This window comes from Amblyomma maculatum, chromosome 5 (genome assembly GCF_055883805.1).
Source record: "Amblyomma maculatum isolate TAMU_Amacu chromosome 5, ASM5588380v1, whole genome shotgun sequence".
Taxonomy (NCBI): Eukaryota; Metazoa; Arthropoda; class Arachnida; order Ixodida; family Ixodidae; genus Amblyomma; species Amblyomma maculatum.
The window spans coordinates 154,966,717-154,983,356 of record NC_139348.1 but is presented as its reverse complement, the minus strand read 5'-3'; the positions used below and the strand labels follow the sequence as shown (position 1 = coordinate 154,983,356).

The following is a 16,640-nucleotide window of genomic DNA, read 5'->3' as shown; positions in this document are numbered from 1 at the left end:
GGGCAGTGGATTCGGCTGAGCTAGAGAGCCGGTAGCAGGCCCGTACATTTTCGTTTCCTTCTTCCTGCAGTCGCAACAATGCGATGCTTGGCTCAGCAGCTGTACACATAGAAACTTTTCGCACTTTTCGGCAACGGACACCTTTGGGGTGGCGACATAAGGTTCGGACACTGTTACTGCCACGCAACCAACTCAAAACCTTATTTGAGAAGTGCTGCACAAAAAAGCGACAACCGCGGCCAGTATTCGACCTGCACACTTCACAACTAAGCGCCCTAACCACTGAGCCACCGCAGCGGGGATACAAGGCTTCTTTCATGGGCGCAAATGATAACAATGACAACACTAATAATAATAATAATAATAATAATAATAATAATAATAATAATAATAATAATAATAATAATAATAATAATAATAATAATAATAATAATAATAATAATAATAAAGTTTTCTCGAACGGAAAATGGTAATGCAAGTCTGTTGTTGCCTACCCGCAGACCTGGCGCACAACGCCAGAGATGTCTACAACTAATAATCTTAGTTGTGCACTCCGCATTGACGTTCGCAATGAGGCAGGCCCTCTCAAATTCAGCGTGAGGCTTTTTGGACTGCTACCAAAATGGGAAACATCAGATACATATAGTCAACGATAGTAATATTACAGATTAAAAAGAAAGAGAAGATTTATGGGGCCATTAAGAGGTAAATAAAAAAAAATAGCTTTAAAGGACGTGCAGTGGTAGGAAAATAAACAAGAGGAAAAGGTAGGTGAGTACAGGAGCTCTTTATGATTCGAAGATTGAAAGTTTTAAGCTCTTAACGAATTGTTTGGTTGGTCCTCAAGTTCACCTTGACATAATCTTAAGACCGAGAACAGTCGAGGTGAGGTACCGCGCGTGAGGCACCTCGCGTACCTTTCGAGAAACCCTGATGTATATGCCGAACAATAAATCAGGGCGGTTCCTGGACCTTACTTACTCCACAAGTATCACAATATGTCCGTATTGTGATAGCCTGCATGTTTTTAGTCCAGCATTAGCGCTTCTTCAAATATGCAATGAGCAGTTACTACGAATTGTTATAGAGTAACTCACACAATGGAGTGACGTACAACGGACAATGGGTAACGGCACTATGTCTGTCCCTCCATTTGTGGTCATTCGGACCACGTCGTAATGACAGGTGATGAAGATGGAACTAAGGAAGGGAACGCTATCGCGTCATAGGAGGGTTGACAGAGAAGTTGAACACGGCTCCAGTGTGGCAGCCGAAACTGCAGTACATTCATTTGTTTGGTCGGCGATACTCCTCTCTTTCGATGTACATCCCTAACCTGACGGGTTGAGAGAAGGGTTTCGGTTAAATCTCGACCACCTGCGCTTAACTTAGCATACTTTAGCCTTCATCGAAATGCAGCCGCGTCGTTAAAAGAAGGTGCTAGTTAACACGTGCCAGATCGAGCAAAAGGGAAAAGAAACGAAAGCTAGAGGGAAGAAGCAATGAGAGCGAATAGTGAAAGCGCTCAGCAGCTGTATATTGATGATGATGCAACGAAGCAGACGTTCGGGCCTCAAGTGACCGACATGCATATCCAGTGACGGACATCCACCCGCACCACGGCGCCGGCGCTTCACTCGCCTTTTGTTCTTTTCATTTTTTTTTTTTCTTACAGAAGTCGTTCCTTTTTCTCTGCGATCTCTCCATGCGAGCGCGTTTGTAGGTCGACCCCAGGAAACACCTGCAATCGCCACATTAAATACACGCTCTTAAGTTTCGCCGTTTCTCGAGATCGGTGGTGGGATGCCCCACTACCTACGCCTCAAGTGACCGACGAACGTAAAGCTGCGTGATGCGTATCCCGTAACGGTCATACAACCGGCACTATGGCGCCGGCGCCTCGCGCCGGCTTTTGTTGTTCTCTCTTTTTGTTCTTTTTATATATCTGAACTTGTGATTTTCCTCTGCCATCCCTACATACGAGACAGGAAAAACAACGCTTTGTTCCATGGGAGCGAGTTTGTTGGTCTACCTCGGGCTGTGCAAACACCTGCAATCGCCAAGTAAAAAACACGCTCTTAGGTTTCACGGTTTCTCGAGATCGCCGGTTGGAATGCGTCACGACCTACGCCGCCCGCCAGCCCCGCTGCAACACTATCCGTTCGCCGCAGCCGTCGGCCGCTCGGCGCCGTCCTCCGCTTCCCTCATAGCCTCCTCTCCTTATCACCAGGCCAGAAACTCTGCACGTGATTTCTCTCTGCCATCTCGGTATCTGGCCTGCGCAGGACATGCGCAGAGCAGCGCAAAGCGCGCAGAAGCAGCCCGACCGATCTCTATCGCCGCTGTCGCCTTGGCTGATAAGGCTCTTTGAAGTCCACGTTTTTTGAATCTCATACAGGTATGTATTACATTTACGTCCCATTGTTTTGTTCAAACTTAATCCCGCAGCGGCAGCTGTAATGATACAGTGTGCTGTTGATGAATTTGAATTTGTTGTACCAAAGCAAAATGGATGTGTACTACCTAAGCCTACAAGTACGTTTGTGCAAATCCTAGCTTGGTCACCTTTGATGAGCTTGTGAGACTAAATCTGTACCAGTTATACAAAGTTGTTTATTATCGTTAAGTGCTCCGTTGTGTTCAACTCTCGTTAGGTTATTCACAGCGTGTTGTGAGGCTGGAGCGTAAGTTGAATTTGTGTTCTCACGTGTGAGCGCTTTTTGCTATAGTTTCGCGTACGCGCTGGTTTGTTCAGATCTAGGGAGCTCTTACTAGCACGTCTGTTTTGTTTCATTATGCGAAGACTAACTCTTTGTTAGTTTGTGTTAGCGTTTCATTTTTTTTAGTGAAATCTATTGGCGTCGCAGATGTTTGCTTTTTTTTTTTTTTTTTTGATGGCTGCGCTTTCTCCACAACCGAAAAGCGGCTACCGCTGACGGAATCGAACTCCTGGGCTGTTGGCACATGAATGCCTTATATGCATGTGATACGTCTAAAGGTGTCCCACCTGATTTAGACCAATTACAGACTCATCAAGATTGGTAGCTTAGCGAAGCATGTTGCATACGGTTGGATGTCTCCCTGAGCTCATCAGAAAGTTTTTCTTCAAATTATGAAGTTTTATCTGATAATTACCTAACTCGTTAAATACTGATCTTCGGAAACAATTTTCCAGCTCTTATCTGAAATGTCTTCTGCAGCAAATTGTTAATTTTCTCTGAAAACTACCTAACTTATTCAACGCTTAGGTACGGAAACAATTTGTAAAAATTATCCGGACAATTATAGTCCCGCCTTTAAGGGCATGGCGCGACGGCGTAAGCCACCCGCTTTAATTATTAAGGTTCCCGCGTGGGGTAGAGTGAATGCAAGGGCCCCGGCAGGCCGATTCTGATATCACCCTCCCGTATGAATGGAAAGGCCTGAGTTGACATTTCGGCAACCCTGCGTACAGTTAGTGTTCGCCCATGTCAGCTGCCAGACATACTAGATTTACTGTATATGCTATATATACCGCCCAACAGCGCCATGCTCGTAATTTTTCGATGACAACGCTGGCGGACGGCCGCCGACGTTTCGGTTGAGGCTTCATGAACATTTCTCAGTCACACGCGCGCGCGTCATATTGCACCGCGGCACAACGTGTAGGCTCTCTAGCGCGTCTCAGGCGCGTCTGAGCGTACAGCGGCCCCACCCGCTGGGCATCTGAAAGTTTTATGCACTTCGATGTCCATCGTTCTGGAGTGCTCACCCTCTCGCCCCGGCCGAAAAACTTTGAAGACGCAAAAAATTTGCATGGGATAATTGAAAAGTCTTCGAGCCGTAAACAAAATACGCAGGGGGAGCTCGAAGAAAAAAATTAAGGGTCTCTTAGATGTCTCTTAAGAGAATGAAGAAAGCCTACCCATCCTCTCCTAACATTTGCCGCTCATTGTTTGCCTTTTATCGTCGTTCGTTGCAGTGCTACATAATTGGTTTACAGGAAAGGAAAGGCGCTGTATCTATCACCCAAAATGCTTCGACAAGTGTGCGTTTGGACGGTACATTATTGCTCCTGTCACGCGGCGTTCCTTGGCGCGCGTTCAAGTGTGGGATGGCAGATGGCAGGAACGCTGACAAATGATACTTCTGGTTGGTCGCTTCGAATTTTGCGGCTGGTGACGTCACTTCTCTGTCGACCAATCTGGTGCGCCGCTTGCGCAGACAGCTTTTGTCGACGACAGTATGAGCCATTAAAGGCTTTCGCCATAAAAGAGTGGGGGAGAGCGTGCACTTGTCCGCGCAGGCGCGTAGCGCGTACGGTCTGGGAAGTGTCAATTGAGCGGGGTCTTACCGGTATCGCGTGAAATTCGTCTCACTTCACTGTCTAATCTAGGTTATAATTTGCAGTTATAATTTACTGTCCAATCTCGTTTTTTTCTCAGTTTCGAAAATAGCATGGCTATTGCGGTGCAAAAATAAAAACAGTGCCACAATTCTTAACGTTCTGCCTTTCACTGTAGTTGGGCAGATTGCATAAGCATCCTTATTTGCTCGTGCTCACGAAAAAAAAAAAAAAGTGAACGTGAGTGTCAGTATTCTGTATTCTGAGCCCAATTAATCGGGAATTTTTGTTTTTGTTATACGCTTTTCTTTCCGTCGCTCTTTAATCCCATTAATAATTCCTGCCCTTCTGGGCACCACACGTGCTCTCCATCGGTTGTTCTGTGCGCTATCACGATATCTAGATATTGTAGACGTTGCTGCGTAATTCTGGCTGTAGCTTGAGCTGCATGTAAAGTGTGGCAGTACACTTCAGGCTAATATGTTACCTAGACTGTGATGAACATTTTCCAGTGGCCTTCACATTCTTGTTGCAGTAACACTTGTTCTTTATTTTTCAGAGAGCTTGCTTGTTTTCTGGAGTCCTCAGACGCTGCAATGAGTGGTGCCTTCTTCAGAATCAAATTTTGTTGGCTAGTAACTTGAACTGCCAAAAAAGATAATTGAATTCATTGAATTTTGTGTCTGCTGCATCATCAGTGAGTTACTTGAAATCCATATTTCAGCTGTGCATGCTGTCCCATTTTATTTGCAGCTTTCAGGACAAAACATTTGTAGTGTGATAGTATACAGCCATGTTAGCATGCAGAAAATGTGAATTTGAATCTGGGACTCTCTCTGGGCTATGCTCTACATTAGTGTGAATTCTCTTTGCTGTCATGAATTTCTTTCCTACGCTAGTCTCAGATGCCACATCCTCAGGAAGCATAAGAAAGAGCGATGGTTGAGAGCTCTTTACCTCCTGCTGCCGATTTGGTGTTCACATGTAGGGTCGAGGGCTGTCTTAAGAGTTTTGCTTCAATAAATAACCTTATGAAGCATTTAAGTTGGCATATGAGTTGTGGAGTTACAGTGAGATGCGCTGTTAACATCTGTAGTAGCATGTTTAAGGTGAAATCTTCATTATCCAGCCATTTAACTCGAAAATATGCTGTAGTAATTCTGACCTTGTCTCTCCTCTTGACTCTACCTCTGGCTTAGAGTTTGTTACAGTAGATGATGCTGTGGATGATCCAGGCAGCTCTAGTTGCAGACAAGGGGCAACAGAAAGAAATGACGAGTGGAAAAATTGTGTTGAGAGTTCTCTTGGTTTTTTCTATCTCATGCTTGAGTCAAAGCTCATTGTTCCTGTCACCACTGTGCAAAGCATTGCCCAAAAGTGAAGCCAAATTCATGAATTAAATAAGAAATACACTATTTCTAAGTTGTAGGCATTGTTCAAAAACAAATCTAGTGAAGATTTTACAACGGAATTGGTCACCGTCATTGACAATGATGCCTTGAGCGAGCTGAATTTATTATTCAGCACTGACTACAGACGCAAGGCTTACTTTAAGAAAGCCTATGCATACGTTGAACCGAAATGTGTAAGGCTTGGTCGAGACAGGTTTAGAAGAGACAGGCACATGCATATGTTCCCATTTTGGAGACGTTGGCTGCTCTTCTGGCCAATGCTGAGGTTGCAGAATGTCCTGCAAGCACAGAGTGTCCACCCATTGGAGACTGCATGGCTGATATAACTGATTCGCCGGCTTCTCGAAACAGTGCATTACAATCAAATGAGCCAGTGCTTCAGCTTCTGTTGTACCAAGATGCCTTTGAGGTTGTTAATCCTCTTGGCTGTTCTCGGAAGAAGCATAGTTGGTTGGGGTTTATTTTACACTTGTAAATTTCAGAAAGCACAATCGATCTAGCCGTGACCACATTCAATTAGCACTTCTGTGCTCAGAGTCTAACCTGAAGCTGTCCGGCCAGGAAAGTTTTTGAGCCACTGATCAATGACCTTTTGCTCCTAGAAAGTGGTGGAATTTCTTTTGAAAGTACGCTGGTTAAGGGCACTGTTGTAGCAATATTAGGAGATAACCTAGGTTCCCATTTCATTGGTGGGTTCACAGAAAGCTTCAGCTCGTCTCATCACTTCTGTCGGTACTGCCTTATAACTCGTTCAGTTTCATGGAAAACCCTACATGCATGCTGACAAAAGAACACCTTCCAAATATGACTTCGCTGCTGCGCAAGCCGTTAATGCAGGAACAGTATTTGAAGGTGTCAAATCCTGCAGTGTTTTTAATAAGCTTGCATATTTTCATGTCTGCAGTCAAGGCTTGCCCCCCCTGCATTGGTCATGACCTCTTTGAAGTTGTGGTCTGTTATGATATAGCCCTTTTTCTTAAATTCTTTGTTGAGACACTACACTGGTTCACTTATCAGAATTTGAATTATTGCATCATAAATTGTAACTACAAAGGGTCAGATGCTTCTAACAAACCTCCTGAAGTTAATGTGCAGGGCAGAAGATTAAGCTCTGAGGCTGTAAAAACTTGGGTGCTACTTCGGCTTCTCCCTCTGATGATTGGTCACAAGACTGAAAGTACAGACGTAGTCTGGGGCTTGTACCTCAATCTAAGAGCGATTGTAGACATTGTGTGTGCATCAGTAGTCTCTGGAGAGCAGGCAGCATACTTGGCCATTTTAACTGAAGAATACTTGGCAGACAGGCTTCGCCTTTTTTCTACAGAGCCCTTAAAGCCAAAACACCATTTCATCACTCTCTACCCAAGCTTGAGGATGCACTTTGGGCCATTAATAAATATGTCGACTCTCCGATTTGAAAGCAAGCATTCTTATTTTAAGAACTGTGTGCGATCAACAAAGAATTTTAAGGCTGTTTGTAGAACGGTTGCAGAGAAGCACCAGCTGTTACAGGCATTCTTGCACTCTGAAGGATTTTTTAAGTCAGATGTCTTCTTTACCTCGACTGTGCCGTTTTGTGCCCAGAACTATGCTCCAGAGCTGCATGAGTGCTTTAATAGCAACTTTCACTCCACCAACTGTGTGACAAGTAATTCTGTTGTATGCAAGGGTACAGAGTACTATGTTCATGATTTTGTTGCACTGTTTATAAGGGATGAGCTCTGCTTTGGTGAAATAACTGTTATTGTCATTCAGCACAAAATCAAAGTATTTTTTGTAGTAAAGCTCTTCGAAGCATGTTTTTGCCCAGGACTGCATGTGTACAGGCTGTGTAATAGAAACCTGTTTACAGCCGTGGAAGTCTGTAATATTGCTGATTTTTTACCCTTTACCGGTTTAGGAACTAAGCGGTGAGACTGTCATCGTGCCAAAGCATCACATCCACAAAAAGAATGGAGAGCCTTGAGATGGAAATAATGAGGTCTCTACCCACCCTGCCTCCTGATACACTGCAAGCACTCGTGAAAAAACTTTTGGAACTCGGTGTGGAGTGTGGTGATGACTTGAGCCTCATCAATGAGCAGGATTTGACAAGTGTCCTCAAGCCGATTCAAGCTCGGAAACTGGTTGCGTACTTCACAAGCAAATGTAAGTTTTTTTATGTCTAACAGAATAGTTCTTGATACAGCATGACTGGAAATTTCAACTGAAGACTTATCTAAATGTACAAAGTAATTTGTTAAGCAGCACGTCTCAAAGTATATTCTGTAGTGCCGTGGACTGTCTCGAATAGCCCAGGAGCTTCTCTAATGATGTTTTTGAAGTATATTGAACACTATGCCAGAAGTTCATAAATCTGCAAGTTGAAGAAAAAATTAAAACAGGAGAGGCACCAAGCCTATTTTTAGAAATAGGGCAATAATAAGAAACTGATTAGGTAAGAAAACCACGTGGGGCATAGTGTTTTTTGCCTTAATATATATTCCAACATATTTCAGTAAATGTTAGTTTTTTCATTTTTATCATTTTCTTGTTACAGCCTGTCAAGCCATCGTCCTTTATAAAAAAAAAAAAAAAAAGGGCTTAAACGTCAGTTTGCTGCTCTTTGTTATTTGTTATCCACTATAGTACTCGTAAAACTTTCGTTGGCACGGAATGGCACACATTGTGTAGAATTTTCGTTTATGTACTCTTTTCGTGACTCCTGAGCCAATGTACAGCTGTTTTATAAGTGCACGATGTAGTATTTTAAGTAGCAGTCTATTGAGCGTTTTCTTTTTTTTTTTTTTTTGTAATGAAAATTAGCATAACGCAAGCTTAAATTCATGCACAGATTCCCAGGGTCTGGGAGCCACACAAAAAAGCCAGGAGGTGGAAAAAGGAAAAGATGCGCAAGTTGAACCTGTTGCAGGACCTTCAAAACGCCAAGAGGAACCAATGGAGCAAGAATGCAGTGGTATCCGAGCATTAATTAACCCAAACTGGACAGAGGCATTTAGCGTACCTTGGGACACGATGCCAAAAACACTACTCAGTGCTGTGAAAGAGGGAAAGCGACCAGCGCCTAAAGACCGCAGAAAAATGGTTCGTATAATTATCGACAGCGTTCGTAAAGTGTGCCCATCTCCATTACGCAAGCAGCTTGCTATCATTGCAAAAGCAGTAGTGATGTCCCATCCAGCATCTTTTAAAGATATTTTCGATGGTGCACTCATTGGTACTGGCTATGATTCCTTACTGAACCAGCTTGTCGCACGTGCTGAAAATGTGAGAAGGGAAGACTCCCAAAACAGGAAAGGTGACCAGGGTAATCCTGCAAAGAGATCAAGCTTCATAAGCAAAGCATTTGCTTCATCCTCTGCCCCACCAAACGATAGTGAGGTTATGAGGAGGGAGCAGCTTACTATGCAGAATATGTTCAGAGACAATCCATCCTACAGAGAAGAGGTAGCCGAAATGATGAAATCCACACACTGTCTTCAGCAAGAGGACATCGAATCAGGCATGGCAATATCAAACCTGAAGAGCACATGGCCGTACTTGTTCACAGTGCGTGGTATTGAAAGCCATTTTAAGTTTCTTCTAGGCATAGACGCGAAAGAAACACTTGAGCGTTCCTTAAGAGAAAAAAAAGTGCACCATCATGAATTTTTTTGATAAAGAACGGCATAGGAAAAAAAGCCATAATGGAGGCATGGAAAGTGCTTCAAGCTCAAGACCAAAACAAAAATGTGGAGCTCCTGGGATTAATCCAGCTGATCACCTGCTGGTTTGCAGAAGATGTCAGTCACCTTGTGCAAAGAAGAGAGGTATGTGTCTAAGAAGGTGACAAAAGGCTATAAACAACTGCGCACTTTGAATTGGAATTGTGACAGGTCCGAATGCATGGTTGCTTCATTTTATGTAAAATTCTTGGTTGTTTATTCAAGTTCAGCCTACAGGGAACCAAGGGTCTTTTAAATAGTGTCTTATATCCTTAATTGTTGCAGCGTAAGCTTTCTAATTACTTGCTGAAATATGGTTCCTTGAAGCCATGAAGCATCCTAGCTAACTTTCCTTGATAAACGCTTTCGATGCAGTGGTATTTGTATATATGTGAAGCGCAAACTCAAAAAGTTTTCTTCTCTTTTAGGTGTACTTAACTTCAACCGACATTGAAAAACTTCCAGACTTGCCCCTTTCACCTTGCATTATTGCAGCAGGTATGTATTTTTTCAAAATTGAATCAGATCTGCCCTTTTGTGGTATATATTTTGGTACCTGCAACATACCTTTGGTGCCTGCAACAGTTCACAATAGGTAGCGAATCACTGGAAGTGGTAGGCAAATATGTCTACTTGGGACAGGTAGTAAACACATATGCAGAACATGAAAGGAAAATAACTAGGAGAAGGTTGGCACGGAGCTCATTTGGCAAGTGTTTGCAAATTATGACTAGCAGCTTACAGGTATTGCTCAAGAGGAAAGTATACAGCAGTTGCAGCTTACCTGTACTCGCCTATGGGACTGAAACATGGAGGCTGACAAAAAGGGTTCTACTTAAGTTAAGGACAACGCAAAGGGCTGTGGAACGAGGAATGGTAGGTGTAATGTTGAGATAGGAAGCATGCGGAGTGGGCCAGAGAAATAACTTCAAGTTAATGACATTCTAGTGGTAATTAAACAGAAATGGGCATGGGCAAGGCATGTAGTGCATAGATAGGATGACCGATGGTCGTTTAGGGTAGCAAATTGGATTCCGAGGAAGGAAAGCGCATAGAAAAGGGTGTGGTAACAAATTGGATTCCAAGAGAAGGAAAGCTTTGCATCGAAAGGGCGGCAAAATTTAGGTGGGCGGATGAGGTGAAAAAGTTCACAAAGGTCAGTTAGATTCAGCTAGCACAGGACCAGGTTAATTGGAGAAACATAGGAGAGGCCTTCGACCTGCAGTGAGGTTAGTCAGGCTGATGACAATGATGACATCACTGAAACATTAATTCACATGCATTAATGATGACATCACTGAAACATTAATTCACATGCATTTTAATTACATGCATTTTTTAACATTATAGCTCACAGGGCCAGTATTTCAAACAAGCTGCTTGTATGTATATGGCTGTTTGGTGCTTATATGCGAAGTTTTTATCGGACAATTTTTCCGACCTGGATGCTTGGTTTTTATTTCAAAATAGTGTATCAAAGATGTTTTTGTAGCATTAGGTGGCTGTATATGTGAAACATGAAAAATTTTGAAATCCAAACTGGTAATACTTCAGCCATTAGGAACATTTTATTGCACTTGCGTCGTCATGCCATACAGAGGCTAAGTCAATATGTGGACGTTCATTAGATAAACTGCATTTTCGTGGACCCCCCCCCCCTCAGTGTACTATACATGCAAAAAAATATATAACTGCTTTAACTATTCCAATATCATTTCATTAGTGCTCTTATTGATCCTAGGTGATGACATATGGAACCCAGAGGAGTACCTCCTCCTCATTGATAGGCATGTGGTTGGTGTGGCGGAAGATTTTACAGCTGCATTCTGCATGCTGTTTGCAACTTACTTTGTGTTCCACATATGTTATGCTGAGAAAGTAGAGTCAACTCTGGAATTCTTTCAAAGGTACGTGCTTAAATTAGGTTTTTAATGCTTCGTTTTTTCCTTTTCATGAAGAAATGTGCTGACATTGTTGTATGTGGTATTTAATATTTAATTAGGTTGTCAGGGGAATTGAAAAAAAAAAACACAATCCTGTGCTTGCAATGGCCTCAACACATATACTAGATTTCCTTGGAACTTTTTTTGGAAACATCTGCTTACAGCTCTCTGTTGAAAGTAATGCCCTCTAACACTTCAAAGAAGCACTAAGACGGCATACATGCATTTACAGCCTGTAAATATTCATTCTGAGACATGAACAAATGTGGCACTTTTACTGAAGAAAAATATACGGCTACTGTGCAATGAATAGAACTTCAAAGTTTTCCTGCCCCTCCATTCAAACTCTTAACCTAATTCTGTAGACTCTCATGGCCACAGTTATGAAACAGAACAAAGTCTCACTTCTAAGATCTGCACTTAAACTCTCTTATAATGTACTAGTACAGTTTTCCTGTGAAGTTGGCTTGGATATCTGCATATTAATAAGCGATAGCTTATACAGCTAATTCGACCAAAAAGACATAGGCATCCTAGTAGTAGTTGCAGTTGTCGCCACTGTGTGTTGGAAATAATTAGAGATTGTGAAAAAATATATCACAGTAATTTGAGATTCTAGCTTGATTGATGACTGATTGATGTGTGTAACAGTAATTTGAGATTCTAGCTTGATTGATGACTGATTGATGTGTGTAACAGGCAATGAATGACAAGTTCTAATTTAAAGAAATGAAAAACTTGGGAGAAGGGGGTCCAAAGGTGTCAGTCTTCAGAATGAGAAGCCAACGCTTGATAATGCTAAATAGAAAATTTAGAGTATTTAATTGATTCATAATTTAATGAAATGTTTAATGAATAAAAAATGCATTCAAAGATGTCAGACTGCGCCGAATGAAAGGTTTGCTGACTGTAAGTATCGGTACATAAAATAAAAAAATGAAAAGTGAAAAATAGAATATACAAAATCAGTGAAAAACATCCTTCATGTGTGTGTAATGCTTATGCCATAATCTTAATCTTGAAGAATTATTATGCCCCTATATTAGTTTTTCACTACCCTTAGCTTATTAAAGCTCAGTTTTTCGTGAGTTGGCTTCTTGTGATCATGACACATCATTCTACTGATAAGAAGTTTCTTTTGTCTTCAGTGCCTCTAAGCAGTTTGCCTTAAGAAGATTGTGTTTGCTGTTTTTCTTGGTATATAACATAGGGCATTTTTTTCAATCAATCCCGACCATGGCAGCAAGGCCAAACGAAAGAAGCTCAACCCGAAAGTGCTCAGTTTGACTAAAAAAATTATGGAGTCTGAATGGAATCTGTAGGTAAGTAGCAGTTCCCGGCTTTGTTGTCTTGTGAATTGAAAGCACCAGATGCAAAGAACAATAACCAGGCATTCACATTGCTTTAGCACTGTAAAGGTGTGTGCGAGTCCTCATAAGGGGAGCCCAATATTCACAGTAGTGCCCGGTTATGTCTTAGTAGCAGGGAACAATAGGGTAGAACATCACACTGCCCTTTTTCCTATGTGTATTAAGTGTATGCGTGTGTCTTCTCAGTAGCAGGGAACAATATTGTTGAACATTTCCTGCCCTTTTTCTTTGTCTAAGAGAGAAACTGCACACCCCTGTATGTTTTTTAAGAATTCTTCAGCATTCAGTATTAACAATATTCAGAAGGTCTGCGTGATTTTACAATACTGCAAATAACCACATTGCTCAGGCCAACAATGCAACAAAAAGTGAGAAGGAAAGTTGTAATTCAGTTCGTAAAAAACAATTGAAGATGAGCAAGTTTCTTACATGCTTTGTAAATAGTTACTTCAGCAACCTAGTCAATTCATAACTATTTTACAGATCAAAGAGATTGAAATGTTGACTAAGCACAATATATAGAACCAATGAGGGAGAATGTAATTTAACCTATTGCTTGTTTTGCTAATAATTTATTCTAGGCCATTGTTATTAAGGCTTATTATGTAGCTAAAATCATGAGGGAGACATTCATTGCATTGTTTTTGATTTTGATCGTTCTCTTAGGTTCATTATTTCACATGCCCTGGTTAGCTTCGGCATAGCTATCCGTGTACTCATTACAGACATCTGATATTGACATTTGTTGCTGTCATAGTGCTCCGAGAGTAGCTCAGCATGAACCTTAATTCAAGGCATGCTGTGTCATTTTCAAGCTGATGTAAATCGGGGTCAAGCTGTGGGGCAACTGAACTCTTGAAGAGGTGTGACTGCCCGTCAGTCCCCCATAGGAAGCGATATAATTGCGATCGGATAAAGACGTGTCAGCCATACTCTCTCTTCACTATTTGTTGCATGCTTACAGCAGGCTTGAGATTACTGAATCTCAAAAAAATTTGAAATAGATGTATGTGATGAAACTATGATTATCTCCAATTAGAGTAATTCATTAATAATCTCCAATTAGAGCCTTTATCTTAGTAAATCTTGGTCCTGCAAAACAGGATGAAGATGCCTAATAAGTAAAGCAGAATGGTGGGCCTAACAATTTTTGAGAGCTACGAGTACTCAAAAAGTAGTGCCCACATTCTTTTTTTCTCGGACATTGATTAGTCAAAATTTATGAAACTCGCAAATATTACAGCCGCGCGTCTACTAGAGGTATAACTCTTTAAATGCATTTTCAGTAAGACTGCATGGTTTTGTGAAACTGATGACCAGTTTTTATACCAGTTTTCATTCAGAGTATCAGCACGGATGACTGCCTGCCCTCATAGTGGCCTAAAAATAAACTCTTACCCAATTTCGTTGGATTATATTGCCCTATCCTCCTATTTTTGGCATTTCACCGCATGATTTTATTTATGTGCTTTATTGATCTAGCTTTCAGAATAACTGAGACTGTTATTTGCACCTTGCGGGCATGGCTGCTATATAAGTAAATATAGCTGCTGATACAAAAATGGCATACATGCATGTATTTGTTCTTCAGTGATGCGAAGCAATAACCATTGACTGTGGTTGCATTGAAAAATGCTATGGATACAGCAGATATGGGGCTGTATTCGTTGTGAATTTCATATATTATGCACAAAAATTGATTGAGAAAAAAGTGAGGGGCATACAAGGGAGGAAGCATTAGAAGTCATGAATAAAAATATTTGCCATGCAATGGACATCAAGCAATCCAGCCCATAAAAAGTGAAATAACCAAGGAGATAAAGATAGGGTGGAGAGCACGTTTCCAGATGTCTCATCAAGCAAGAGCCTGAGAGCACCTATCAGGATGAAAGCTTGTAGTAGTTAAGAAATTAGAGGCCAGTGAAAAGGGTTGTGATAAATAGATTTTAGTGCAGTGAATCATATGAAAGGAAAATAATTGTTGTAAACTTAAGAGGCAGAAATAGAGGAGGAAACTACGAAAAAGAAATATAGTTAACAATGACCTTGATATGCAGTTGAGTGAATATAGTAGAAATACAAGTATGATGTCTTGTAAAGGAGCATATTATAAATTGAAGATAGAAGGATAGGTGATGAAAATGGGACACTGCACTTATGAAAACCAGTGGCATTTTCACAAGATGTTACACGGGTTACTACAGTGACGATTACAGCGTTTCGCCACAAGAGGCGACACGAGTCGTTTTCATGGGACTTTCAGTGCCAAATTTAAATTATCAACCCTCGTTTCTTGTATATCGCAGTGCTCGATACACCTTTATACGAGGTAATAATCGCATTACATATTTTGGTCAGCGTTCTGTCCCTTTAAGCAAGTTGAAATTTGTTTACAAATGTATATTTATGCCCACAGTCGCCGCTCCCAGTATATACTGAATGTGCTCGCATTGCCAATTATATCCAAATGATCTGTATACCGCTGAAACTTGAAGCTCAATTGCGAGGAAGTCATGCCATAAGTAGTGATATGTGGCATCTGCATGAAGCACAGAAGTATTGTAATGTCTTACACTGTTTTTTTTTCCTTTCTTCAGATCTTTGAACGTCCATGGAAGGTATGCACAAGGGATTCATGGAAGTATGGACGAGAGAATTCGAAGTCTTTCGAAAGCAGATACCATAGCTTTGTTTATTTACCCAAATTCAGGTTGGTGGAAAACCTAAATAAACAGTTTTCAGCACTGGCCACTCTTGCTGATTTGCCTGCCTTCCGTACCGACACTGCACATTTTATGCGGTGGCCTAATCAGTGCATCAGTACCTTGGTTTTAGCCAAGTTGGCTCATTTCTTATAAGGTACAGGCTTGCCTAAAGAATACTGCGTGAACTAAGAAACACATGTATTTCTTCATTTTATCTCGTGTTCTTTGTGAACGAATGTACAAGTAGTGCCTTCTTAATATGCATGTAGTTTTTAGGTTTGTGTGTCTGAATTCCAGACATCCATATTTTACAGTGTAAAGAGGCGAAAAGGGAAAATGTTTCTAGATAGATTTTATACACCACTGTGTATTTCACGTTCGGCCCAGTGCAGATTTTACAAGCCCTGCTTTAATTTACCAAAAAAGGACTGTAGGAGTGAAAAACGAGCCACAATTTTTTCTACGGGTAAACATTATCTAAACAACATAACTACCGTATACGTGAAATACGGTTCACAATTTTTTCTACAGGTAAGCATTATAAAAACATAACTACTGTATATCTGAAATACGGGCCATCATGTTTTCTACATGTAAACATTATATAAAGAGTGTAAGTACCGTATACATAAAATACGGGCCACAATTGTTTCTACGGGTAAACATTATATAAACAGCGTAAGTACCGTATACCTAAAATACGGGCCACAATTCTTTCTACAGGTAAACATCATATATACAGCGTTAGTACCGTATACTGGAAATACGGGCCATAATTTTTTCTACAGGTTAACATTATATTAACTGCATGATTGCTGTATACTTGAAATACGGGCCACAATTTTTTTTACGGTAAAAGTTTGGCAGCATCAGCTGCCAGTACTTTCACCGTAAAAACAACGGCGGATTTTTTACAGTGTAGCTGTATCACTGACGTCAAGAGGCCGTAGTGTTCTTTCCCGCTGTGTAATGAACTAATGAATCAGATGACTATGTTGATTGTGCACTTGGGTGTACAGGCTAGGTCGCACTTACTGGGAACACCCCGACTCCGCTCCATGGGAGTCTACGCAAGGGTAGACGGAAAGTGCTTCACCGATAATAAAGTCAAAGACTCGGGTATAATGCGTTTAATGTAGAAGCAGATTGTGGAGTTCGTAGGGCTATCGCAAATTTATAGCA

The 16,640-nt window shown here is 41.3% G+C and overlaps 1 protein-coding gene across 3 annotated transcripts; it reads left to right on the top strand.

The window, feature by feature from the left end:
* The first annotated feature begins 2,278 nt into the window (after window positions 1-2,278).
* LOC146190034 (uncharacterized) lies at window positions 2,279-15,502 on the top strand. 3 transcript variants are annotated; one of them, XM_084604770.1, is made up of 8 exons: window positions 2,279-2,398; window positions 4,884-5,021; window positions 7,637-7,884; window positions 8,570-8,820; window positions 9,869-9,938; window positions 11,182-11,347; window positions 12,627-12,705; window positions 15,351-15,502. In XM_084604770.1, exons 3-7 carry the CDS (start codon window positions 7,689-7,691, stop codon window positions 12,703-12,705), a joined length of 762 nt encoding a protein of 253 aa, XP_084460896.1. In that variant the 5' UTR covers window positions 2,279-2,398; window positions 4,884-5,021; window positions 7,637-7,688; the 3' UTR covers window positions 15,351-15,502. The 3 variants fall into 3 exon arrangements, with proteins under 3 accessions (XP_084460896.1, XP_084460895.1, XP_084460894.1); XM_084604769.1 differs by having other exon boundaries at window positions 12,594-12,705; XM_084604768.1 differs by lacking the exons at window positions 9,869-9,938; window positions 11,182-11,347; window positions 12,627-12,705; window positions 15,351-15,502 and having other exon boundaries at window positions 8,570-9,528.
* The last annotated feature ends 1,138 nt before the right edge of the window (window positions 15,503-16,640 follow it).